The sequence below is a fragment of the Balaenoptera ricei genome, chromosome 5 (genome assembly GCF_028023285.1).
Source record: "Balaenoptera ricei isolate mBalRic1 chromosome 5, mBalRic1.hap2, whole genome shotgun sequence".
In the NCBI taxonomy this organism is placed as follows: Eukaryota; Metazoa; Chordata; class Mammalia; order Artiodactyla; family Balaenopteridae; genus Balaenoptera; species Balaenoptera ricei.
The window spans coordinates 129,020,828-129,046,401 of record NC_082643.1 but is presented as its reverse complement, the minus strand read 5'-3'; the positions used below and the strand labels follow the sequence as shown (position 1 = coordinate 129,046,401).

At 35.3% G+C, this 25,574-nt stretch overlaps 1 protein-coding gene across 7 annotated transcripts in view; it reads left to right on the top strand.

Annotated features, from left to right (window-relative positions):
- MFSD8 (major facilitator superfamily domain containing 8) overlaps window positions 1-25,574 on the top strand; it is a 127,896-nt gene that overhangs the window by 100,245 nt on the left and 2,077 nt on the right. For 3 of the 7 annotated variants that reach the window (XM_059923577.1, XM_059923578.1, XM_059923573.1), the window contains 7 exons: window positions 965-1,109; window positions 1,831-1,886; window positions 5,375-5,483; window positions 12,973-13,107; window positions 16,293-16,396; window positions 16,482-16,729; window positions 18,483-19,907. In XM_059923577.1, coding sequence (XP_059779560.1) covers window positions 965-1,109; window positions 1,831-1,886; window positions 5,375-5,483; window positions 12,973-13,107; window positions 16,293-16,396; window positions 16,482-16,729; window positions 18,483-18,689 — 1,004 coding nt within the window. In that variant the 3' untranslated portion in view covers window positions 18,690-19,907. Of the gene's footprint in view, window positions 1-964; window positions 1,110-1,830; window positions 1,887-5,374; window positions 5,484-12,972; window positions 13,108-16,292; window positions 16,397-16,481; window positions 16,730-18,482; window positions 19,908-21,496; window positions 21,571-22,233; window positions 25,422-25,574 lie in introns of those variants that run through there. The other 4 variants (XM_059923575.1, XM_059923574.1, XM_059923576.1 and 1 more) reach the window with 4 other exon arrangements.

Below are 25,574 nucleotides of genomic sequence, written 5' to 3'. Positions count from 1 at the left end.
TGCCCCTGGAGCCCGTGCTCCTCAACAAGAGAAGCCACCTCAATGAGAAGCCCTCGCTCGCCTCACCTAGAGAAAGCCCGCGCGCAGCAATGAAGACCCAACGCAGCAAAAAATAAATAAATAAGTAAATAAAATTAAAAAAAAAAGATTATTCACTAAAACATTTTGTATTAAAGATGAGTAAATGTAGGCCTGAAAAGATTAGATGACTTTTCCAATAATAACCACATCAATAAGCACAAACATTTATTGACTGCTTACTATATGCTAGATGCTGTTCTAAGTGCTTTAGGTGCAGTATTTTACTTAATCCTCACCCTAAGGTTGCATGTAAAGTCCTGGCAGAACCAGATATAGAATCTAAATCAGGAGAGCAAACCAATACTTAACCCAATCTGATTTTTGCCACAGATCCAAATTGAAAATGATATTAAATATATATAATTTAAGTACCATATACACAGTAATATTTTAAAATATTGAGTTAAAATGTGACAGTTTCTTATAATGAAATTGATTAAACTTTAATAATTTACTTATGGAAGAAATTATATAATTTAAATTTTGTACAGAGATGTATTTTAAAAAAAGAAAATACTGACAAGTTATGTTAGGTATAATCCCTTGTGAATGCCTGTACATCAGTGCTTCTCACCCATTTTTTATGTTATTGTCCCCCTAAGGAGGCTTTTTAGGCATTTCTTTCCTAATCACTCCATCCCATGAAATTTTAATACCACAGATCTACATTGTATGTGTTTTATGTACTGTATGCATATCTGTACTTTATACAGAAAAAGAGTAAATGTTTTGCCTCTCCCCACCAAGAACCAATTTTCTTGCCCCTGATGCAGATGGATGATTCCATACATTACTTCCAATTCTATGGTAAATATTTCTCACGTTTATTTTAGCCTGTGCCTCCCATATAATAATTAATCTGTATACATTTTATTTTAATAAGTTTTTCAGACTTGTTTTGCACTCATTGGAGAAAAGGGCGTGACATGGGATACCATTAAGCTGCAGATAAACATGTACACAGCACCAGTTTTACTTGGCGCCTTCCTGGGAATTTTAAATATTATTCTGATTCTTACTGTATTAAGGTAATTAGATAGAAATGATAAAACTACTCTTGTAGATTGTGAAATTAAATAAGCATTATCATTGTTGGAGAATAATTATTTCTATGATGTCTTTATTTGGTTTTTGATGTCTAGTTGTGTTCATATTTTCTGATCAGCTAATGCATGTGGTACTGATAACTAAAATAATAGATGATGAATAAGAACAGATTATAAGGTCTTTAAAGATTCAAGGTTTGGTCTTGGTTTACTAATGATAGGTTTCTACGTAGGGGAAATGGCATGAAAGCAACATTTTAAGTAGATTAACGATTAGGTTCAACCTTAGATACAAAAGTTACTCGTAATGTATATCTCTTATCTTTTATATATTAGAAAAAATTTTATAAAACTACAGAAGTTTTGTTACTTTATATTTCTTTGGAGTGTTTTATCCAAGAGTCCAAAATGTTTATAACTCATGTTAAAAATCATTGGAAAACTTCAAATACTGATTAAGGCAGCTCATGTGTGGTTTTGGATGAATTGAGGCTTTTTTTCATTTTATATGATAATATAATAATAATTGTAACTTGTATTTTGAAAATTTTATTGGTTATATATCATAATAATTTCATTACTCAGAAGACAGTAAAAGAAACTATACCAGAATGTGAAAAAATAGAAAGCTAGTAATAAATTTAAACTATTATCTGTTATACTAAGCCTTTCATGGATACAATATTTATGTTTTTCTTTTAAGAGAACATCGTGTGGATGACTCAGGACGACAGTGTAAAAATATTAATTTTGAAGAAGGTACTATTAACCTGTTTGACTAAATTACTATAATATTACGAAGTGTTTCTAATGATTCTATCTCTTTGATATTCACTTGAATTTTGTCTCTGAGGACAATACAATGGGTAATTGGGGAAGATCTTCAAAGTTGAAAGTTAGCTAAGTTGATTTTTTTTAAAGGCATGCCTATATCAGTGATTTGGTGTGCACAATTGGTAAGGTTAAAACTATTGCTAAAAATCACTTCATCTTGTTTTCAAAAAGCCAGTAATCCTAAAATCCTTGAGATCTTTGGAATGATTTCAGTATTATTGCTACCAAATATATCTTTCTGTTTCAAGTATTTCTTTATTCACTTAATCATGGGAATAAGTAGGGTTTCTCTTTTGTATTTTTATTCTTTTGGTATACTCTACAAATGCACATTTTCATCCTTCAGATCTTTCTCTGACTCATGAATAGGTACCCAGTCTGGTAAGTAGGTATATTTTACTAAATAAACCATTATTTAAGTACTCCTAGTTATGTCCTCCTTGGGGATTATCCCCCCATGCAAAAGAATGCCATTTAGTCCTTGCCCTCAAGGAGTTTATAAAGTTTTGGAAAAGGCACTGTTAATTTTACCAAGTTCTTTGATAGACATTTTATTTAATTTTTACAACAAAACTGGTGGAAGGGAAAGTTAAAAGTAGTCGGAGAGCAGAGTGCTGAGGAGCTATAGCAAATTTTGAACAAAGGAGAAGTATGACGATAGTCAGATTGCAAGTGAGGCTAATCCAGATATGTAAAGGCCTGAACTACAGCAGTAACTGAGAATGGAGAAGGGATGAGATATGAGCTTTTGAAGAAAAAAAAAAAAGAAGATTCTGACAGATTGGATAGGGAATATTAAGGAATGGAGGGGGTTGTTGAAGATGTCTGCTGAGTTTTGATTCTAAATAATTGAAAGAATGAGAGAAGAAGAATTTAAGAAGGGACACTGGCTGAAAAGATAAGATGATTTCAATTTGGTTCAAGCCACAAATATAATGCTACCCTAGAATAACTAAAAAATTCCAGAGGCATCTGTAATTTTGGCAGTAGGGATCAAAGCTAGAGATAGAAATTTGGGAATCATCTAGTGAAAAACACTACAGCAACAAAGAGAGAGTGAGAGAAAGGAGGAAAGGAAGGGGTAGATGAATCAAGTGTGGCAAAATATTGTTGAATCTAGGGCATAGATGGATAAGGATGTGTTTGAAAGTTTTCAAAATTAAAAGAAAGAACAAAAGAAAGAATGAGTTGAGGAAGTGCCAGCAGTGGGTATAAGCTACTCTTTTGAAAAGGTGTAAGATAGGATGCTAACTTAAAGGACCTATCTCTCTACGTCTTTAAGGGTAAAGAGAATGAGCAAGTTAAAGAGGGTGAGGTTGAGGGGCTGAGAGAGGGAAGATACACAAGAAATCTTTCATAAGTTGAAGGGGATAACCATATAGATCCTTGCTTTATTGACTAATATGCTTAGAAAGCACCTGGGAACCTTGTTAAAGTGCAGAGTCTGTTTCAGTAGGCCTGGGGAGGGCGAATCTACATTTATAACAAGCTCCCATGGGAACTGATGCTGCTGGTCTGTGAACCACACTTTGAGTAGCAAAGACATACAGCTACATTGTCCAGTGTGGTAGCCACTAGTCACATTTGGCTGTTTAAACTTAATTACATTTAAGAAATTCCTCATTCTCACTATCTCACTAGCTACACGTTTTTTTTTTTTTTTTTTTGGCTGTGTGGCGTGGCTTGCAGGATCTTAGTTCCCTGACCAGGGATTGAACCCGGGCCACATCAGTGAAAGCGCCGAATCCTAGCCACCGGACCTCCAGGGAACTCCCACACTAGCTACATGTCAAGTGCTTAGTTAATGGGTATATGTGACTAGCAGCCAGCTGTCCTGGACAGTAGAGAGAAAGCATTTCCATCACGTCAGAGTTCTATTGGACAGCACTGCTCTAAAACACAAATGAGAGTTTAAAACGGAGAGATCTGTTTCCTTTCATAAGATTTCTAGGTCCTTCAAAATAATTTTTATAAAACAAAGATCATTTTTAAATTTCAGTAAATGTTTAGATAAAACATATCAAGTTGTTCCTATTATTAAAGGTGTTATCATGGGATAGGATTTAATTTCCAATTACACAGTTTTTTAATCAATATGTAGTGTTTTCTTAAAATTCTTATAATTAGGATACCTAGTCAGTTCCCACAGTTTAGGATGCAACATTTCTGAGTCTCCCCACTAAAGCTAGCACTGGTTGGAGGCTGCAGAAAACTAACCACATATGAAGTAAACTCCAGTCTAACTTGGGGCAATGTTGATATTTGATTCAAAGGAGTAAAGACTGGCTTCTAGGTGGTGATTGAGAATCAGGGAGGTCTATCCAAAATAATTCAAGGCCCACAGGGACCAGAGTCTACCCCAGAAAAGGAACTGGACAAAGGTGTGACTGGTTTTCTTTGTGTGAAAGGGAGGTCATAACCCTATGTCGAGTGTCTAAGGTGCTTAATTGCCCCCAAGTATAGCAGACTATTTTCAAATCTCACTTACTAGTGGAGGAAGAACTCCTCCTCAGGTATCCTGAGATATAAAGGCAGGCACTATAATGAAAAAATTACAGACATTTACTGTGTCTTAGGAAAATTACCCCCTGCCCCCACTTCTGCTACACATGCACTTAAAGATAACATACATTCTTGTATTACTTGCCTGGTTTACTCTGAATAAGTGAGTAAATTATAAAGTAGCATGATGGATATGTATACATACATGTATCAATATATGGCTTCACATTTCTCAGTTACATCAGATACAGCTTATATTGAGTGTGTTACTTAACTATATAGTTCAAGATAAGTGAATATCTTAACTCATTTGCCTTCCTAATTTATAAAACCACCATCAAATCTTGGTAGTTCTTTGCAAAAAATATAAATGATAACGTAAGGACTTAAAAAAATTGTGGCTAAAAAATAAGGATATTTACTAATATTTACTAATAGAAATTCAAAATATATATCCATTGAGGTGAATCATAGAACTGAGAACTTATTTAATAAACTATTTGAGGTCTTCATGAAATACGTGTAAATTTAAAATTTAGGTAAGGTAGAAAAAAATCTGCAACTGAAATTTAAAGCAAATTTAGTATTTAGTATGAGATCATTTTATAGAATTCTATGGACATACATTTCTGTTTTTGGTTGAGAGACGCCAAATAGAAAATCTGAGTATTTCCTGTAGGTAACAGAATTGAAGTGTATGTCCTGGGAAGAAAATTCACTTTAATTTTAAATGCCATTTAAAAGTTATTTCTGTTATGTAAATTGTTAACTTTTAAATTGCTTTGAAAGCCTAAAAAAATGATTTTAAATGTTTAGTCATTGAATTTGCTACATATAATTTTTACACTATTTTAGTGTCATAAGAAAAATTAGTTGTGTAGGTAATATAATTTTTCTTCTGTTTACTACAGCAAGTACAGATGAAGTTCAGGTCCCCCAAGGAAATATTGATCAAGTTGCTGTTGTGGCCACCAATGTTCTGTTTTTTGTGATTCTGTTTATCTTTGCCCTTTTTGAAACGTAAGTTTTTTTCTGTTTTCATCTAAATCTGATTGTGTGAGTAACCTATATTTCTTAATGCAATATTAATCAGGAATATAGATGTTCTCAAAAACCTTATGTAAGGCGTATTTTTCTTATGATGTAAAAAGCATATATAAATTTTTTGCCTTTTAACTTGAATGTAGTTAATTCTCTGCCTGTAATCTTACTGCCTTATCTTCCTTCCTTACAAGGGAGTCTGATTCACTGGTCTTTCTCCCTTTCCTCTGAGTTTTATGATAAATATACTTATAAAACTTTGTGTATTAATTTAATTTACTTTAAGCTATATAGCTCCCTACATATGTATGTTGGGTTCAGTCTAGAAATTTTAACTCTGTTTAAGCCCTGATCCTGAAAAAACCTAGTATATTACAGAATCTCTGCCTTGTGTGGGCTTTGTTGACCATTAGTTATCATATGGCTTTTTTTTTTTTTTAATTGGAGTATAGTTGCTTTACAGTATTGTGTTAGTTTTTGCTGTACAACGAAGTGAATCAGCTATATGTATACATATATACATATATATGGGGCCTCCCTCCCACTTCCCCCACAATTCCACCCACCTAGGTCATCACAGAGCATCGAGCTGAGCTCCCTGTGCTATATACAGCAGGTTCCACTAGCTATCTATTTTACACATGGTAGCGTATATATGTCAATCCTAATCTCCCAGTTCATCCCACCCTCCCCTTCCCCACCATGTCCACATATCCATTCTCTACATCTGCGTCTCTATTCCTGCCCTGAAAATAGGTGCATCTGTACCATTTTTCTAGATTCCACATACATGCGTTAATATACGATATTTGTTTTTCTCTTTCTGACTTACTTCACTCTGTATGACAGACTCTAGGTCCATCCACATCTCTACAAATGACCCAATTTTGTTCCTTTTTATGGCTGGGTAATATTCCATTGTATATATATACCACATCTTCTTTATCCTTTCATCTGTTGATGGACATTTAGGTTGTTTCCATGTCCTGGCTATTGTAAATAGTGCTGCAGTGAACACTGGGGTACATGTGTCTCTTTGAATTATGGTTTTCTCCAGATATATGCCCAGGAGTGGGACTGCAGTGTCATATGGTAGCTCTATTTTTAGTTTCTTAATGAACATCCATACAGTTCTCCATAGTGGCTGTAACAATTTACATTCCCACCAACAGTGCAAGAGGGTTCCCTTTTCTCCACACTCTCTCCAGCATTTATTGTTTGTAGATTTTTTGATGATGGCCATTCTGACCAGTGTGAGATGATACCTCATTGTAGTTTTGATATGTATTTCTCTAATGATGAGTGATGTTGAGCATCTTTTCAAGTGCCTCTTGGCCATCTGTATATCTTCTTTGGAGAAATGTCTATTTAGATCTTCTGCCCATGTTTTGATTGAGTTGTTTTTTTTTTTTTTGATATTGAGCTGCATGAGTTGTTTGTATATTTTGGAGATTAATCCCTTGTTGGTTGTCACTTTGTTTGCAAATATTTTCTCCCATTCCATGGGTTGTCTTTTCATTTTGTTTATGGTTTCCTTTGCTGTGCAAAACCTTTTAAGTTTAATTAGGTCTCATTTGTTTATTTTTGTTTTTATTTTCATTACTCTAGGAGGTGGATCCAAAAAGATATTGCTATGATTTATGTCAGAGAGTGTTCTGTCCATGTTTTCCTCTAAGAATTTTATAGTGTCTGGTCTTATATTTAGGTATTTAATCCATTTTGAGTTTATTTTTGTGTATAGTGTCAGAAAATGTTCTAATTTCATTCTTTTACATGTAGAGGTCCTGTTTACCCAGCACCACTTATTGAAGAGACTGTCTTTTCGCCCTTGTATATTCTTGCCTCATTTGTCATAGATTAGGTGACCATAGGTGTGTGGGTTTATCTCTGGCCTTTCTCTCCTGTTGCATTGATCTATATTTCTGTTTTTGTGCCAGTACCATACTGTCTTGATTACTGTTGCTTTGTAGTATAGTCTGTAGTCAGGGAGCCTGATTCCTCCAGCTCCATTTTTCTTTCTCAAGATTGCTTTGGCTATTCGGGGTCTTTTATGTTTCCATACAAACTGTAAAATTTTTTGTTCTAATTCTGTGGAAAATGCCATTGGTAATTTAATAGGGAATGCGTTGAATCTGTAGATTGCTTTGGGTAGTATAGTCATTTTTACAATATTGATTCTTCACATCCAAGAACATGGTATATCTCTCCATCTGTTTGTGTCATCTTTGATTTCTTTCATCAGTGTTTTATAGTTTTCTGAGTACAGGTCTTTTGCCTCCTTAGGTAGGTTGATTCCTAGGTATCTTATTCATTTTTGTTGCAATGGTAAATGAGATTGTTTCCTTAATTTCTCTTTCTGATTTTTCATTGTTAGGGTATAGGAATGTATGAGATTTCTGTGCTTTAATTTTTATCCTGCAACTTTACCAAATTCATTGATTAGCTCTAGTAGTTTTCTGGTGGAATCTTTAGGATTACCTATGTATAGTATCATATCATCTGCAAACGGTGACAGTTTTACTTCTTCTTTTCCAATTTGTATTGCTTTTATTTCTTTTTCTTCTCTGATTGCCGTGGCTAGGACTTCCAAAACTATGATGAATAATAGTGGTGAGAGTGGACATCCTTGTCTTGTTCCTGATCTTAGAGGAAATGCTTTGTTTTTCACCATTGAGGGTGATGTTTGCTGTGGGTTTGTTGTATATGACCTTTATTATGTTGAGGTAGGTTCCCTCTATGCCCACTTTCTGGAGAGTTTTTATCATAAATGGGTGTTGAATTTTGTCAAAAGCTTTTTCTGCATCTATTGAGATGATCATATGGTTTTTATTCTTTAATTTGTTAATATGGTGTATCACATTGATTGATTTCATATATTGAAGAATCCTTGCGTCACTGGGATAAATCCCACTTGATCATGGTATGTGATCCTTTAAATGTGTTGTTGGTTTCTGTTTGCTAGAATTTTGTTTAGGATTTTTGCGTCTATATTCCTCAGTGATATTGGTCTGTAATTTTCTTTTTTTGTGATATCTTTGTCTGGTTTTGGTATCAGGGTGATTGTGGCCTTGTAGAACGAGTTTGGGAGTGTTCCTTCCTCTGCAATTTTTTTGGAAGAGTTTGAGAAGGATAGGTGTTATCTCTTCTCTAAATGTTTGATAGAATTTGCCTGTGAAGCCATCTGGTCTTGGACTTTTATTTGCTGCAAGCTTTTTAATTACAGCTTGAATTTCATTACTTGTGATTCATCTGTTTATATTTTCTAATTCTTCCTGAATCATTCTTGGAATGTTGTACCTTTCTATGAATTTGTCCATTTCTTCCAGGTTGTCCATTGTATTGGCATATAGTTGCTTGAAGTAGTCTCTTATGAGCCATTGTATTTCTGTGGTGTCAGTTGTAATTTCTCCTTTTTCATTTCTAATGTTACTGATTTGAATACTGTCCCTTTTTTCTTGATGAGTCTGGCTAAAGGTTCATCAATTTTGTTTCTGTTCTCAAAGAACCAACTTTTAGTTTTATTGATCTTTGCTATTGTTTTCTTCATTTCTATTTCATTTATTTCTATTCTGATCTTTATGATTTCTTTCTTTCTACTAACTTCGGTGTTTTTTGTTCTTCTTTCTCTAGTTGCTTTAGGTGTAAGTTTAGATTGTTTATTTGAGATTTTTCTTGTTTCCTGAGGTGAGATTGAATTACTGTAAACTTCCCTCTTAGAACTGCGTTTGCTGCATCCCATAAGTTTTGGGTTGTCGTGTTTTCATTGTCATTTGTTTCTTTTTTTTTTTTTAAATTTCCTCTTTGATTTCTTCCGTGATCTCTTGGTTATTTAGTAGTGTATTGTTTAGCCTCCATGTGTTTGTGTTTTTTACAATTTTCTTCCTGTAATTGATTTCTAATCACATAGCGTTGTGGTTGGAAAAGATGCTTGATATGATTTCAGTTTTCTTAAATTTTCTGAGGCTGATTTGTGATCCCAGATGTGATCTATCCTGGAGAATGTTCCACGTGCGCTTGAGAAGAAAGTGTATTCTGCCGCTTTTGGGTGGACTGTCCTATAAATATCAATTAAATCTATCTGGTCTGTTGTATCATTTAAAGCTTGTATTTCCTTATTTATTTTCTGTCTGGATGATCTGTCCATTGGTGTAAGTGGGGTGTTAAAGTCCCCCACTATTATTGCATTACTGTCGATTTCCCCTTTTATGGCTGTTAGCATTTGCCTTATGTATTGAGGTGCTCCTATGCTGGGTGCATAAATATTTATAATTGTCATATCCTCTTCTTGGATCAATCCATTGATCATTATGTAGTGTCCTTCCTTATCTCTTCTAACAGTCTTTGTTTTAAAGTCTATTTTATCTGATATGAGAATTGCTACTCCAGCTTTCTTTTGATTTCCATTTGCATGGCACATCTTTTTCTGTCTCCTCACTTTCAGTCTGTATGTGTCCCTAGGTCTGAAGTGGGTCTCTTTTTTTTAATTATTTTAATTAATTAATTTATTTTTGGCTGTGTTGGGTCTTTGTTGCTGCACGTGGGCGTTCTCTAGTTGTGGCTCGTGGGGGCTATTCTTCGTTGTGGTGTGTGGGCTTCTCATTGCAGTGGCTTCTCTTGTTGTGGAGCACGGGCTCTAGGCACGCAGGCCTCAGTAGTTGTGGCACGTGGGCTCAGTAGTTGTGGCTTGCGGGCTCTAGAGTGCAGGTTCAGTAGTTGTGGCTCACGAGCTTAGTTGCTTAGTGGCATGTGGGATCTTCCCAGACCAGGGATCGAACCCCTGTTCCCTGCGTTGGCAGGCAGACTCTTAACCATTGTGCCACCAGGAAAATCCCTGAAATGGGCCTCTTGTAGACAGCTTATATATGGATCTTGTTTTTGTATCCGTTCAGCCAGTCTTTGTCTTTTGGTTGGAGCATTTAATCTATTTACATTCAAGGTAATTATCGATATGTATGCTCCTATTACCATTTTCTTAATTGTTTTGGCTTGTTTTTATGGGTCTTTTTCTTCTCTTGTGTTTCCGTCCTAGAGAAGTTTCTTTAGCATTTGTTGTAGAGCTGGTTTGGTAGTGCTGAATTCTCTTAGTTTTTGCTTGTCTGTAAAGCTTTTGATTTCTCTGTTGAATCTGAATGAGATCCTTGCTGGGTAGAGTAATCTTGGTTGTAAGTTTTTCCCTTTCATCACTTTAAATATATCCTGCCACTCCCTTCTGTCCTGCAGCGCCCTACTTATGTATGTTGGGTTCAGTCTAGAAATTTTAACTCTGTTTAAGCCCTGATCCTGAAGAAAGCTAGTATATTACAAAATCTCTGCCTGGTGTAGGCTTTGTTGACCGTTAGTTACCATATGGCTTTTTAAAAAATATATTTATTTATTTTTAAAACTATTTATTTATTTATTTATTTATTTTGGCTGTGCTGGGTCTTAGTTGCAGCACACGGGATCTTTTTAGATGCAGCATGCGGACTTCTCAGTTGCAACACGTGGAGTCTTAGTTGCAGCATGCGAACTCTTAAAGTTGCAGCATGCAGGCGGTATCTAGTTCCCTAACCAGGGATTGAACCCAGGCCCCCTGTGTTGGGTATGCAGAGTTCTACCCACTGGACCACCAGGGACGTCCCTTGTCATATGGCTTTTTAATTTTTAAAATACCTTTCCATTATATTATTAAAATAGTATATTCTTGTAAATATTCCAAACACTACAACTGTATTTCCACATCCACTTCTTTCCCTGGAGGTAACCACTGCTAATACTTCAGTGTGTGTTGTTTTGAAACATTTTTTTCTATACAACTGTAAGTATTAAGGGGTGTGTGTGTGTGTGTCCTTTAAACCAACAAGAATATGTGATATTATCATTTGACAACTTGGTTTTTTCACTTTTCGATATCTTGTAACATTTTTATGCCAGTACATTTTATGCCAGATATACTTGATTTTTTTTTTTAAATTATTGAGATACATGGAATTTTTAGCTCATCTGATTTTGGGGGTATTTATTTTATTATGGTAAATATACATAACATAAACTTAATATTTTAACTTCTTTTTTCAATTTAAAGGATATAATTTATTCTCTTGTATATTTATTTCCCATTTTTGAACCATGTTATTGGACATGTATTAAACTTGTAGTCTGCTATGATTCTTAGAGCTTTTCTGCCATATTTTCTTTTGTTTTTATTGAGGCCAGATTTGTATATAATAATGTATTTGTTTCAGGTGTACCATTTTAATTACTTTTAATTGCACAATTCAGTGGCATTAAATACATTCACAGTGTTGTGCAACCATCACCACCACCCATTTCCAGAACCTTTTTATCATCCCAAACAGAAGTGCTACACCCATTTATCACTAAGTCCCATTCCCTCTCACCCAGCCCCTGGTTTCCTCTATTCTCCTTTCTTTCTTTATGAATTTGACTATTTTAGGTACTTCATATGAGTGGAATCATGCATCCTTTGTCATTTTTTGTCTTGTATGTTTCACTTGGAATGATGTTTTCAAGGTTCATCCATGTTGTAGCATGTGTCAGAATTTTATACCTTTTTATGGCTGAATAATATTCCACTGTATTTATATACCAATTTTGTTTATCCATTCATCTGTCAGTGGAAATTTGGGTTATTTCCATCTTTTGGCTATTGTAAATAATGCTACTATGAACATTAGTGTACAAGTATCTGAGTCCCTGCTTTCAGTTCTTTTGGGTATATACCAGGAAGTGGATCATATGATAATTCTATGTTTCACTTATTGAGAAACGAGTGAACTATCTTCCAAAGCAGCTCATCTGATTTTAAAATTAAAAATGGTGATTTTTTTTAAAAGAATGAATATTTGGAATATTTTAAAATTCCTTTTTGTAGCCAGTTAACAGAAGGAGACAGAAAGTAGGAAAAGAAGCTTGGCAAGGAAGGAGACAGATAGTCATATAAAGGAAGAGCAGCATTCGGAGGTAGGGAGAAAAATATGTACATTCAAAAATAGGTATGAAAGAGACAGAGGAAGAGAAAAAAAAATCCCAGAAGTTTCTAATAACTTAATCATAGTAAGTTAATAACTTAATCATAGTAACATTATTTCATTGAAAAGAGACCAGTTTAAATCAAAATACAACCATGATTTTTTAATTATATTAGAATGGTAGGAATTATGGTTGGTTTGTTTCCTTTTCCTGTTTTTCAAACTTTTTGCAATGTTGGACATGTTACTTATATAATTACAGTAAATATTAAAAAATAAAAATGCAAACAGCCAAACTTAGTAGCTTGTGCATGTTACAACAAAATGTCCTTAAAATGTTTTAAAATTTTTGTTTATGTAGATCTGGTGTCATTGTTAAAAGGGATGCAGATTCTTGAATGTGTTGGTATCACTATTAAATCTTACTATTTCAACTTTAAGTAACAATGCCTATGATTGAAATAAAATAAGAATAATTTCTTTTTTATTTTTCTTAGCATTGTTACTCCATTAACAATGGATATGTATGCCTGGACCAGAGAACAAGCTGTGTTATACGATGGCATAATACTTGCTGCTCTTGGAGTTGAGGCAGTTATTATTTTCATGGGGATAAAATTACTTTCCAAAAAGTAGGTTATTTGTCTTTGGTTTTATTTAAAGTCTTTTTTTGTTTTAAAGTGAAACATGAAATAGAGCTAATGATGTAAATGAATATATTAGTAAAATAATATAAAGCTTTTCTGTCCTTATGTATGAGTTTTAGTCCTTGAATGTTTGCAAACAGATTTAAAATTTATTAAGGGAGCATATTTCTATACCATGTAGTATGTTCTTTGGTAAAGCAAGATATTTTACAAAGTGAATAATTGTCTTCTAATGTATCTTTTGTATATTATGTTTTATTTAAAGTATTTCTATAAGCGTATTTCATAAAACATTGTTCTGCTGTGAAAGGTTAATGGTTAAGTCTGGAAAATTCTGGTTAAAATCACCAAACTTCTTTACTCTAAAATTTCTAAATCTTCAATATATATACTATATCACCTTCGTGACAAGAGTACGTAGCATTTCTCAAAGTTAATTGTAACTTTGATCACAGAACACTTTTTTAAAGAAGCATTTTGTAAAAGTATAACTGTAAAGCACACACTAAGGAAAATACTTGTATAAAATTAAGTTCATTCATATAGTCTGGAGTGGGACATTAGTTGATGAATTCAGACAGTTCTAACGATTTAATTATTCCTAAAATATTTTAACAATACTTTAGAACTTTAATAAAGTTCTAAAATCAATTAACAAATATTGAGTCAGTGTGTAGGGTTAGGTGTTATGGGGAATACTACAAAGATTCCTATCCTTATAGAGCCAAGTAGAGGGGCCAAGATACAGATACAAACATAGACATAGATTGATATTCAAAGTTAAATAATAGTACATGCATTACATCTTGCTACAGAAGTAGAGTGGTCCTGCTGATAGGCATTCTTACAGATTATCCAATTTCATGTCCTTCAAAGAGCTTGTATTCTACTGGGGGGAAAGCTAATAAACACAAATGTGAAATCAGGTCATGGGAAGTACTATGAAGAATAGAGCAGAGGAAGAGAATAAAAAGTGGCAAGGCAGGGTTGGGAGAGAGGGGATGTGTTGTTTTGATTGGCTGCTCAAGGAGGGCAGCTCAAACGGAAGTTACATCCAAGCAGAGACCTCAGTGAAGTCAGAGAACAGCCATGCAGTGGCCTGGAACTCTCTTGCCCCAGAAGACTGAGCTTCGTACATTTAAGGGACAAGCAGGAAGGCCATTTTGGCCAGAGCAGAATGAGAGAAATGGCAAATGGGAGAAGATCAGGTTGGAAAGATGTGAAGCCTTGTAGGTATTCTGAGGGTAATGGGAAGTGTTGGGTTTGTTTGTTTTGTTTTAGGAATCTTTGATCTTGTTTGTATATTTCATTTTAAAAATTAATTAATTAATTAATTAATCCATTCATTCTTGGCTGCGTTGGGTCCTCGTCACTGCGCATGGGCTCTCTCCAGTTGCAGCGAGCGTGGGCCACTCCCTGCCGTGGTGTGCAGACCTCTCATTGCAGTGGCCTCTCCCGTTGTGGAGCATGGGCTCCGGGTGCGTGGGCTTCAGTAGTTGTGGCATGCAGGCTCAGCAGTTGTGGCTCACGGGCTCAGCTGCTCCACAGCATGTGGGATCCTCCCGGACCAGGGATCGAACCCACGTCCTCTGTATTGGCAGGCAGATTCCCAACCACTGTGCCTCCAGGGAAGTCCCTGTATATTTCATTTTTTGTTATGGAAAATTTCAAACATATGCAAAGGTATAGAGAGAATCATGTACTGAATGTTTAATATCTATTACCCAGCTTCAACAATTATAACCTTGGACAATCTTGATTCATCTATACCTCCACCTACTCCACACTGCCTATCCCCTACACCTGGATTATTTTGAAGCTGATGTTAGACATCATTTCATGTCTTCCATAAATATTTCATTAACTCTAATAAAAGTTAATGATGACAGCATTATCACATCTAAAAAAATTAACAGTGATTTCTAAGTATCATCAAATATCCAGGGAGTATTCAAATTTTTTCCACTGTCTCAAATTTTTTAAAAAATTTGTTTTGTTTTATATTGTTTTATTTCACAGCTTACTCACTTGACTCAGGCTCTTACGTTTCTTAAGTCTCTTTTAATCTATAAGTTTCTTTTCCATCTCTTCCATCTCTCTCTTTTTCTCCCTTACAAATTGAAGCAACCAAGATGTTTGCCCTATAGTTTCCCACATTTTGGATCTTGCTGAATAAATCCCTGTGGTGTCTTTGTTTTTTAATATTTTCCTATGTTTACTATATTTCTTGAAAATTGGTACTTAGATCTAGAAGCTTGATGAGATTTGAGTTCAGTTTTTTTGGCAAGAATGTTTTATAGGTGGTGGTATGTGCTTACATCAGGAGAAATGTGAAGTTTTGTTTATCTCTTTTTATGATGTAAGTGGCCATTGACCATTCCTTAGATCCATTAATTTATTAATAGATCAATGCAAAATGCTGGTATTTTAATTCTATCATTCCTTTATTTATTTGCTGGAACACTTTATATAAAGAGAACTTTTCCATCACTACCTATTTGGTTATCCTGAGGTACAGTTTTTGTAGGAGAAACAGGGTGATCCTTTCCTTTTATTAACTGATTTTTAAAATAATGAGTGGGTTCCCTAACATCCTCTAAAAATGACCAAGAGTATTTTATTTTAATATAGTATGAATTTATAAATAACATTTTTATGTGTTTCAAGCCATTGTCATTACTGTTCTTTTTGGTGTTCACGTTGTCATATTTTTAGCCAGCTTCCTCAAATTGGCCCTGGGTCCTTTTTTTTGGCGGGGGGGGGGGCACCCACGCTGTGAGGTCTGCAGGATCTTAGTTCCCCGACCAGGGATCGAACCCGTGCCCCCTGCAGTAGAAGCTCACAGCGCTAACCATTGGACCTCCAGGGAATTCCCTCTGAGTCCTTCTAATCATGACTGAGTAGTCACTGGTAATTTCTGTTCTTTCTGGTATGATAAGATGTCCAGGCTCATCTTATATATTTTCTGCCCCAGACCTGACATCAGCCAGTTTTCAGAGGAGTCCTGGTTCCTTTTAGTGGGAAGTTATATTTTGCATTTATTTTAATTAGTATATCACTAAAAGTATCAAGATATTATTTTATTTATAGTTTTAAAAATTCTAAAAGTAATGAAACTATGTTGTAATACAATGTTTCATTTTTTAATTACAGTTTCTGTCCTTTAACAGGGTTGGCGAGCGTGCTATTCTACTGGGAGGACTCATTGTTGTATGGGTTGGCTTCTTTATCTTGTTACCTTGGGGACATCAGTTTCCCAAAATACAGTGGGAAGGTATAGCTATACATAATTCTATAATGTTAGCCCGTTATTCATTTAAATTAACAAGTAATACACTGTACTGATTTTGTTCTTACAGATTTACATAATAATTCAATCCCTAATACCACATTTGGAGAAATAATTATTACTCTTTGGAAGATTCCAAGAGAAGATCACAATGAAGGACCAACTGGTTGCCCAGTTGAACAAGCCTGGTGCCTCTACACCCCCATGATCCATCTGGCCCAGTTCCTCACATCAGCTGTGCTAATTGGCATAGGCTATCCATCCTGTAATGTTATGTCATATACATTATATTCAAAAATTCTGGGGCCAAAACCTCAGGTGAGTCAGCTAGCATGACACTGCAATTGCATGAGGTATACTTGTAAGCAGTCTTGTTTTTTGCTACCATTCTGTATTTTTTTTGTTTTGTTTTTGGCTGTGTTGGGTCTTTGTTGCGTGGGCTTTCTCTAGTTGCTGCGAGCGGGGGCTACTCTTCGTTGCAGTGTGTGGGCTTCTCACTGGGTGGCTTCTCTTGTTGTGGAGCAAGGGCTCTAGGTGCACAGGCTCAGTAGTTGCGGTGCACGGGCTTAGTTGCTCCGCGGCACGTGGGATCTTCCGCGACCAGGGCTCGAACCTGTGTCCCCCGCATTGGCAGGCGGATTCTTAACCACTGTGCCACCAGGGAAGTCCCTGTAATCTGCTTTTTTAAAGAAATATAACAATACGCTGTAAATATTCTCCCATGACATTTAATTTTCTTTTAGGGAATTATTTTTAATGGAGACATATTCCATCTTATGTATGTACCATCATTTATTCAGTCATTTTCCTATTATACATTTACTTATTTCCAGGTTTTACTTGTGACTGTTCTTTTTAGTAGCAGTTATTTAAACGGCAACAAAATGAAAATAGTACCTTCCTCTTTATAAAAATTAAATTGATAGTTTTACATTTTCAAGGTAGAAATTAGTGCTCTATTGAAATAAAGCAAAGAGAAAAAAATTTTAACATCAGTGTTTTAAAGCTATAATAATAGGTAAAACATTTTGGTAATTTCTAGGTTTTTTAATCTATAAAGTTATATTTTCACATTTTCAAAGTCAAGAATAAAAGCATATTAATTACAAAAACAATACATGATGGTTATAACAAAATTCAAGTAATTTGAAATGTGTATAGCAGAAAAGGAAGGCTCTCCATACCTCCATCACACTAAAGTCAACCACTGTTTACTTCATTTGTACACTTCACGATATTTTTTATGCCTTTTCAAACATATCCACCCTCATGCCTTTTTAAAAAAAGATAAAATGAATTATATCTCATGTATATAAACCTTTTTTACATCTTGGATTTTTTTTCCCCTTAACATACCGTGGCCTTCTTTCCATGTCAATGCGTATAGAGATGTTATTCTTGTTATAAGATCTTATTCTGTATAAGACCATATTCTTTTAAGCAACTGTTTAGCATTCCATTTATTAAATGTACCATAGTTTATTTACTTAATCCACACTTGACAGACAAGTTATTTACAATTGGAGGATATTAAAAATAATGCTGCATTGCACATTCTTGGGTATATTGTATGGGCTATAGTTTTGGATACAGTAGTTGGAGCAGTGACATTGTGGTATAGCGGAAATTAATACAGTGGAGTCAGCCAAACAGGGCTTCATATCTCTTGGATAAGTTACTTGAATTTTCTGAGCTTTAGCTTCCACATTTGTTAAGTGGGCATAATACCAATCATAGAAATTTGTGAACGTTGGAAACAGTATATGTAGAGCACCTGACACAGTGTCTGGAAAATAGCAAGTACAGAATAAATGGTAGCCTTAAAAAGTAAATTTATGAATCATTTCAGCAGACAGTGTTTGTTCTTTTACACTTTTATTTTCCTAAACAGTATATCAAATAAGTTTATTGCTCATTATTTGCTGTATTTATAGAGAGGTAGTTTATATTTAATTTAAAAATAACAGATGGAGGAAGTGATTCTCGTGTTTGTCATAGTTTGGTAATATTAGCATCATCCTTGCTTTTCAAATAACTACACCTGAGTATCAGTCTGCTTCTCCCCCAACAGGGTGTGTACATGGGCTGGTTAACAGCGTCTGGAAGTGCAGCACGGATTCTTGGACCCGTCTTCATCAGCCAAGTGTACGCTGCCTGGGGTCCACGATGGGCTTTCAGCCTCGTGTGTGGAATGGTGGTGCTCACCATCACACTTCTGGCTGTGGTTTACAGAAGACTCATTGCTTTTTCTGTAAGGCATGGAAGGATTCAAGGATAACCTAGCTAAGACTGTGGTGGAAAGTACCTGCTGTGTGGAGCTTTCTCTTTTAAGGCTCTGCTAGACGATTGCTAAGAGTCAGTTTCCTAAAGTCAGGTTGCAGATATTGCATATGTTGAATAACAAGAACATATATTGAACAAAATAGGGAATTCTATGTGTAATTATGAATAGCAAGATAATATAAAAATTCTGGATCATAGTTTCCTTATCTCAAAAAAGAAATAATCTTCATATGACATTTTTTGCGGGGTGGCATAAAGTCATGAGTGAATAGACAGTGGTCTATAAATGTGAAGTTATACTCAAGTCAAACTGCACAGGCGTCATTAAAATAACAAGAGAATATCTATGCAGTGAAATCATAAGGAGAGTTCTGTATGAATTACTTGTAATAGAATGAAATTATAGAAATTGTTTACCTAAATAGAGGTACTTTTATTCACAGCTATCTCCTTTTTATTAAAAAATGCATTTTCTGTTATAAAGTTTTCCTTATGAAATAAAATCATGACTGTTAAATTTTATACTTACCATGCCTGCCATCCTCCCTTAGCTTCTATAAGTCATGATTTTTAATACTACACTTTCCGTCTTATTTTAGTTCAGGATCTTACTAATTAACCACTAAGTTAATGGATGTGTATGAATAATGCTCATATTTGAGCAATAAGAGGATTAAGAGATTAAGATGGATTCCGCTACCTGTAATACAGATAACTACTTTTTTCTTTCAAGTCCTAATAAATAATTCACTTTAGAACCATAAGCCAGATATGTGTTATTGTATACATATACTGAACAGCAAACTTAAAATTATTGGCATTTTCTAATTCCCTTAAATTCTAGAGAAAAACTATTACCTTATTTATTTTTTCTCTCTCAGTAGTGGTATGGAAGAGCCAACGGTTTTCAATCTGTGTCTGCATAGCTACTCAGAACTGCAGAATTTTAAATTTGGATAGGCCCCGACAGCCCCAATATAGGCAGGCTAATAAATCTGAGGTAAAATAGCTGTAATCTAACAGTTTACCGAGTTTACTAGAAATTGGCTAAATCACACTATGTATACTTTACTACCTCACATAAGTTGAATGCTGCTAAAAGGGACTAGTACAGAACTATGTATATGGATAATCAGTATTACGCAAAAATATTTCTAAATACTTTTCCAAATGTTTCCTACTCTAAGTTATAAATATTTTCAAATCTAAGAGTAAACACTATAATTTGCACTTTATATTGTTTGTTGTACTTTTTTTGGGGGGGTGGCTTGAATAACAAAAATTTATTTTTCATAGTTCTGGAAGCTAGAAAGCTTGAGATCAAGGTGTCAGCAGGGTTGGTTTTTTCTGAGGCCTCTCCTTGGTTTGTAGATGGTTACCTTTTCCCTTTGTCATTTGTTTTTTTCCAGCTTTATCAAGATATAATTGACATATAACATTGTATACGTTTAAGGTGTACAACATATTGATTTGATACTTATATATTGCAAAATGATTACCACATAGCATTAGCTAACACCTCCATCATATCACATAATTACCGTTTCCTTTTTCGTGGTGAGAACATTTAAGATCTACTCTCTTAGCAACTTTTAAGTATATAATACAGTGTTATTAACTATAATCACCATGCTGTACAATAGATCCCTAGAACTTATTCATCTTATAACAGGAAGTTTGTACTCTTTGACCAACATCTCCCCACTTCCTTCACGGCCTAGCCCCTGGCAACCATCATTCCACTCTCTGCCTCTAATAGTTTGTCTCTTTTAGAGTCCACATACAAGTCATATCATATAGTATTTGTTCCTCTCTTTCTGACTTACTTCACTTAGCATAATGCCCTCAGGGTCCATCCATCTTGTCACAAATGGCAGGGTCTCCTTTCTTATGGCTGAATAATATTCATACACACACACTTACTTACATTTTCCTTATCCATTCATCTGTTGATGGACACCTAGGTTGTCCATTGTATCTTGGCTGTTGTGAATAATGCTGCAATGAACGTGAGAGTGCAGATATCTCTTTGAGATCCTGCCTTCATCTTCTTTGGATATATACCCAGAAGTGGAATTGTTGGGTCACATGGTAGTTCTTAATTTTTTGAGGACCCTCCATACTGTTTTCCATGGTGGCTACACCAATTTACATTCCTATCAGCAGGGCATGAGGGTTCCCTTTCTCTACATACTTGCAAACAGTTGTTATATTTATCTTTTTGATAGCCATTTTAACAGTCATGAGGTGATATATTTCATTGTGGTTTTGATTTGCATTTCCCTGAGGATTAGTGATGTTGAACACCTTTTCAGGTACCTGTTGACCATTTGTGTGTCTTCTTCGGAAAAATGTCTATTCGGATCCTCTGCCCATTTTTAAATCAAATCGTTTGTTCTTTTGCTTTTGAAGTTTGCGTACTCTTACATCCAACTTCTCCAGCTCTAAAGAAGGCTTAATCTGACAGAAATCATCCTATGATTAAATTTTAAAGATTTTCACTTTTCTCTGCCCCCATAGTAAGATTCTGCTTCATTTAGATTTATCAGGGCCATAGCCAGGTTTCTGGCTCTTTGGGTAAGTCCTGTGATCCTTCTTCTCTGATGTTCTGCAGCTCCTTCCTCTGTCTTACATTTTTTTAGGTAACTTCTAATCCTAAAGCATGAACTCCACTCTTGGTTTCGATAATATGCATGATAGAAATAACAATAATGGTAATGAGGAAAATGATAATGGCAAACTATTTTATAGAGTTCTTTCCATATTACAGGTAGTGTGTAATGTACTGTTTAATTCTCATAGTAATCTTACAGAGTGAAGATCCTATTATGATTCCCATTTTACAGATGAAGGAGCAGAGGCACAGAGAAATTAAGGTACTTATCTAAGTAACACTGTCTTCAAAATCTACATTCTTAACTACTGTATTTTTCATAGTGATGAAAATAGCCCATAAAGTTGCAGTTAATTAATTGCTAATTGTAGGGTAATTTAAGTTACCTATACCAGTGACTCCTATTAGCAGAAATATTTGAGAAACATAATTTGAAGCCCACTGACGGGTACTTTTATCTTAGCATAATATCAATAGCTAGACCGTTTCCATGCAAGAATATGATATAGAGAAGTTTCCCAACTTCTAAAGATTTACAATATTGAATAAACTTCAGATAAACTGTAACCTTGCAGAAATGACTGCCCCCGTCTTTTTATTGAGAGTACTTTCTTCTCTGGGGGATTACACCAACACATATCTTAGCCCAAAGGAAGATAAGGAAGGGATCTTGGAGCTTTCCCAGAACTAAAATAGGTGCAAGGTGGCCAGAGAATAGTGATTGAGAAAAAGAGTCCCGTTAGTTGAGGCTGTAGAGGGACAATGCGAGGCCTTTAGGCCCTAAGCATTAGGACTCCTCCAGTGGCAAGTAAGAGTTTAGTATTCTAACTTTAGGCATGATTGGAGCTAGAAGTCCAAATAATGTCATCAGGACTCAGTCTTTTTCTTTTTAGTTCAGCATACCTCTGTTTGACTTTATTTTTAGGCATTCTCTGTTTTGTGGCTTGTCTTGCCAAAAGGACCCAGGAATCAAATAAAGGAACTTATACTAGCCAAAAATGAGACAATTAAAGCATTGAGTGCTTCCCTGGTGGCACAGTGGTTGAGAATCTGCCGGCTAATGGAGGGGACACGGGTTCGAGCCCTGGTCTGGGAAGATCCCACATGCCGTGGAGCAACTGGGCCCGTGAGCCACAACTGCTGAGCCTGTGCGTCTGGAGCCTGTGCCCCGCAACGGGAGGGGCCGCGATAGTGAGAGGCCTGCGCACCGCGATGAAGAGTGGCCCCCGCACCACGATGAAGTGGGCCCCGCTTGCCGCAACTAGAGAAAGCCCTCACACGAAACGAAGACCCAACACAGCTAAAAATAAATAAATAAATATTAAAAAAAATAAAATAAAATAAGGCATTGAGAAGAATAATATCTGCAGCCAATTTAAACAGATCGAATGTGTGAAAATCTATGAGTTCATAATGATATTAAAAGTAAGAAACACACTGGTCACCTTTGGAGGTTGCTAGGGCTTTAACTCTTTACTCTAAAAACCAGGAAATAAAGACTTTTAAGCTTCTCTTCTGCCTCTCCTGTATCTAAACTTCAGGGTAATAAAATATTGATGAAGGAAAGTTATTTCCTATAGAATAATCCAAGCTAATAAATACAAGGGAATAATAGAAAAACCCCCATCTAGCATCCTTTAGTGAAATCATATTATAGATATGGGCACCATTCATCAGTGAATGATAAAACTACTGAGGTGGAAGATTATTGAGGAACTTTCCAAAGGATGGAGGAAGCCGACAACACCTGAACGCACTGATCACTCTTAACATCATTAAAAGTGGGTCAGCGTTACGTGCCTCCTGACTTGATGCAGCAGCAAGTACTCAGCACCACCTATGAAAGTGTTCCTGCCAAACAACACTGAGTCAGAATCTAATCAAGCCCGTAGATATAAACTACCAGTTTACAGGAAATACGAAAGGCACAACTAAAAGCCACCTCTAGGAAGTAATCATCTAAGCCCAGAAGATGATATATTCTATAGATAAATGGTCCAGTTTCTTAAAATTAAAAAAAAAAAAAAATGGCATGGAAAAAATAAAAGTTGAGAGATCAGCAGTCATAGATGAAAAGAAACTTCAGAGATATATAAAACAAATGCATTATATAGATCTTATTTTGGATCTTGTTTTAAGTCAAATGTAAAAGGGGTATTTTTGAGGTAATCGGAGAAATTTGAAACTGGACTCACCATTAAATATTAAGGAATTACTGTTAATTCTGAGATATGTGTTATTGGTTATGCTTTTAAAAGCTCCTTATCTGTTAAAGGTACTAAAGAATTAATGATAGAAATTATATGATTTCTGGGATTTGCCTCAGAATACTCCAGTTGGGGAAGGATATCAGTAAGAAAGATGAAACAAGATTGGCAAAATATTTGTTGAAGTTGGGTGGGAGACACATGGATGTTCCTTATCCTGGTATATCTGTACTTCTGTGTGTTTTTAAATTTCCACAATTAGTTTAACGTTTAGTAACATAATCAGCTGTGTAGTTTAGAATGAGCTGGCTGCAGTGTGAAGTATGAATTGGAAGGGATGTGGAGGACATTTATCATGTATGTGACCACTCTTCATTTCCTGCAGACCCTTCTACATTTGGAGAATTTCTCACATTGGGCCTCTCCTTTTAGATAGAAGCCGAAATGCATTCGTTCTCTCTACCTTTGCAGCCAAGGCATGAGCTTGTGTTTCTGGCTCTGCCAGTACACGCCTCCAATGTGAAACTTCATAAGGAACTGAGCAAGAAGAGGAAGTGAGCAGCATAAGCAAAACTGACTTCAGTGAGGGAGCAAGGTCAGTGGCTGAATTCTGAGAAAGCAGCCAGAGCTCCCAGAACCTAGTCCCCTAGCTTCAACAGCATGGCTGTGGGGTCTGTGCTGAGCAGGGTTGTTAGGATGTCTTCTTCTGGGGAAGCTCCTACACTGTGATTCAGCCATTGTTTTTAGCTGCAAAGCCTGAATCTCTTTCCCTCCTCGAGGGTCTGTGAGCTGATATCCTTTAATAAATATATTCTCTGTATAAACTAACTAGGTTAGATTTTGATGTTTGCAAGTAAAAACGCTGACTCACGCAGGAGGCAAGAGTAGATGTTTAGAGACAAGCAGGAGGCTATTGCAGTAGTTCAGATGAGTGATGCTGGTGACTTGAATTAGGGAACTGACAGTGGAATTGGGAATTAAAAGTATGTAAAATATATTTTAGAGGTAGAGTTGGCAGGATTAACTGGTGATTAGATGAGGTAAAAGAAGGTGTTAAGAATCAGTTCCAGGATTCTGACATGAACAGCTAGTGATGCAGATGCCATTTACTGGAATAAATACTGAGAAGAAACAGGAAGAGTGCAGTTGAACTAATGTTCTCATAGACAACAAAGGCATGCCAGACAGATATGCCCATAAAGCAGATAAAAACAGAATGTATTATAAAATGAGATGAAAGAAATTACAAAGTAATGGAAAGATTAAAAAATAACATCGTAATTTGAAAAACAGAAATGGGAAAATTTCCCAATGAACTAGAGAAATAAGATAATAGGAAGGTATGAAAATATTGCTGGCAGAGCTCAGGAAAGAATAAGAAATTTAAAAAATAATTTCAGACATGAAGAACAAATTAGAAGGAACACAAGAGTAAATAAGATGCCACAGATAACTTCTTAAGGGAAATTGAAGATGGAGGAAAATTAAAATAACAGAAATAGAGAAAAAAATGATGTGGAGAAAGTGATGGATATAAAAATTAGGCACAGGTGATTTAACATACATATAGCAGAACTCCTTGAAGAAGAAAACCAAAAGCAATGAAACAGAACAAATTCTAAAAACTTTAATTCAAGAAAAATCTGCTGAAAGAAAATTTAAATATGCATATGAAAAGGAAATTCAACATGAAAGAAGGGAGGAAAGGAAGATAAAGCAAAGAAGAAGTATGGTTAGTAGAAAACACAGAATAAGATGGGAAGTAAATGCAACAGAACTGTAATGACAAACAGTGAAAATAAATCAGAAATGATAATAAATGTAAACAAAGTAGACTACAGAGCTTATTACATTGGATTGAAAAAAATCAGCTGTATAGTATGTATAAGAGAAATACCTGAAACATAAAGACACATTAAGACTTATTAAGAAGATGATAAAAAAAAATACACCTAAATTCTGTCAAAGCAAAATGTATTTGAGTCTTTAGCCTTCAAAATTAAGCTAGGACTTCAATTATTTCCATTTTTAAGAGGAAATTCTTTCTTCTAATCATATT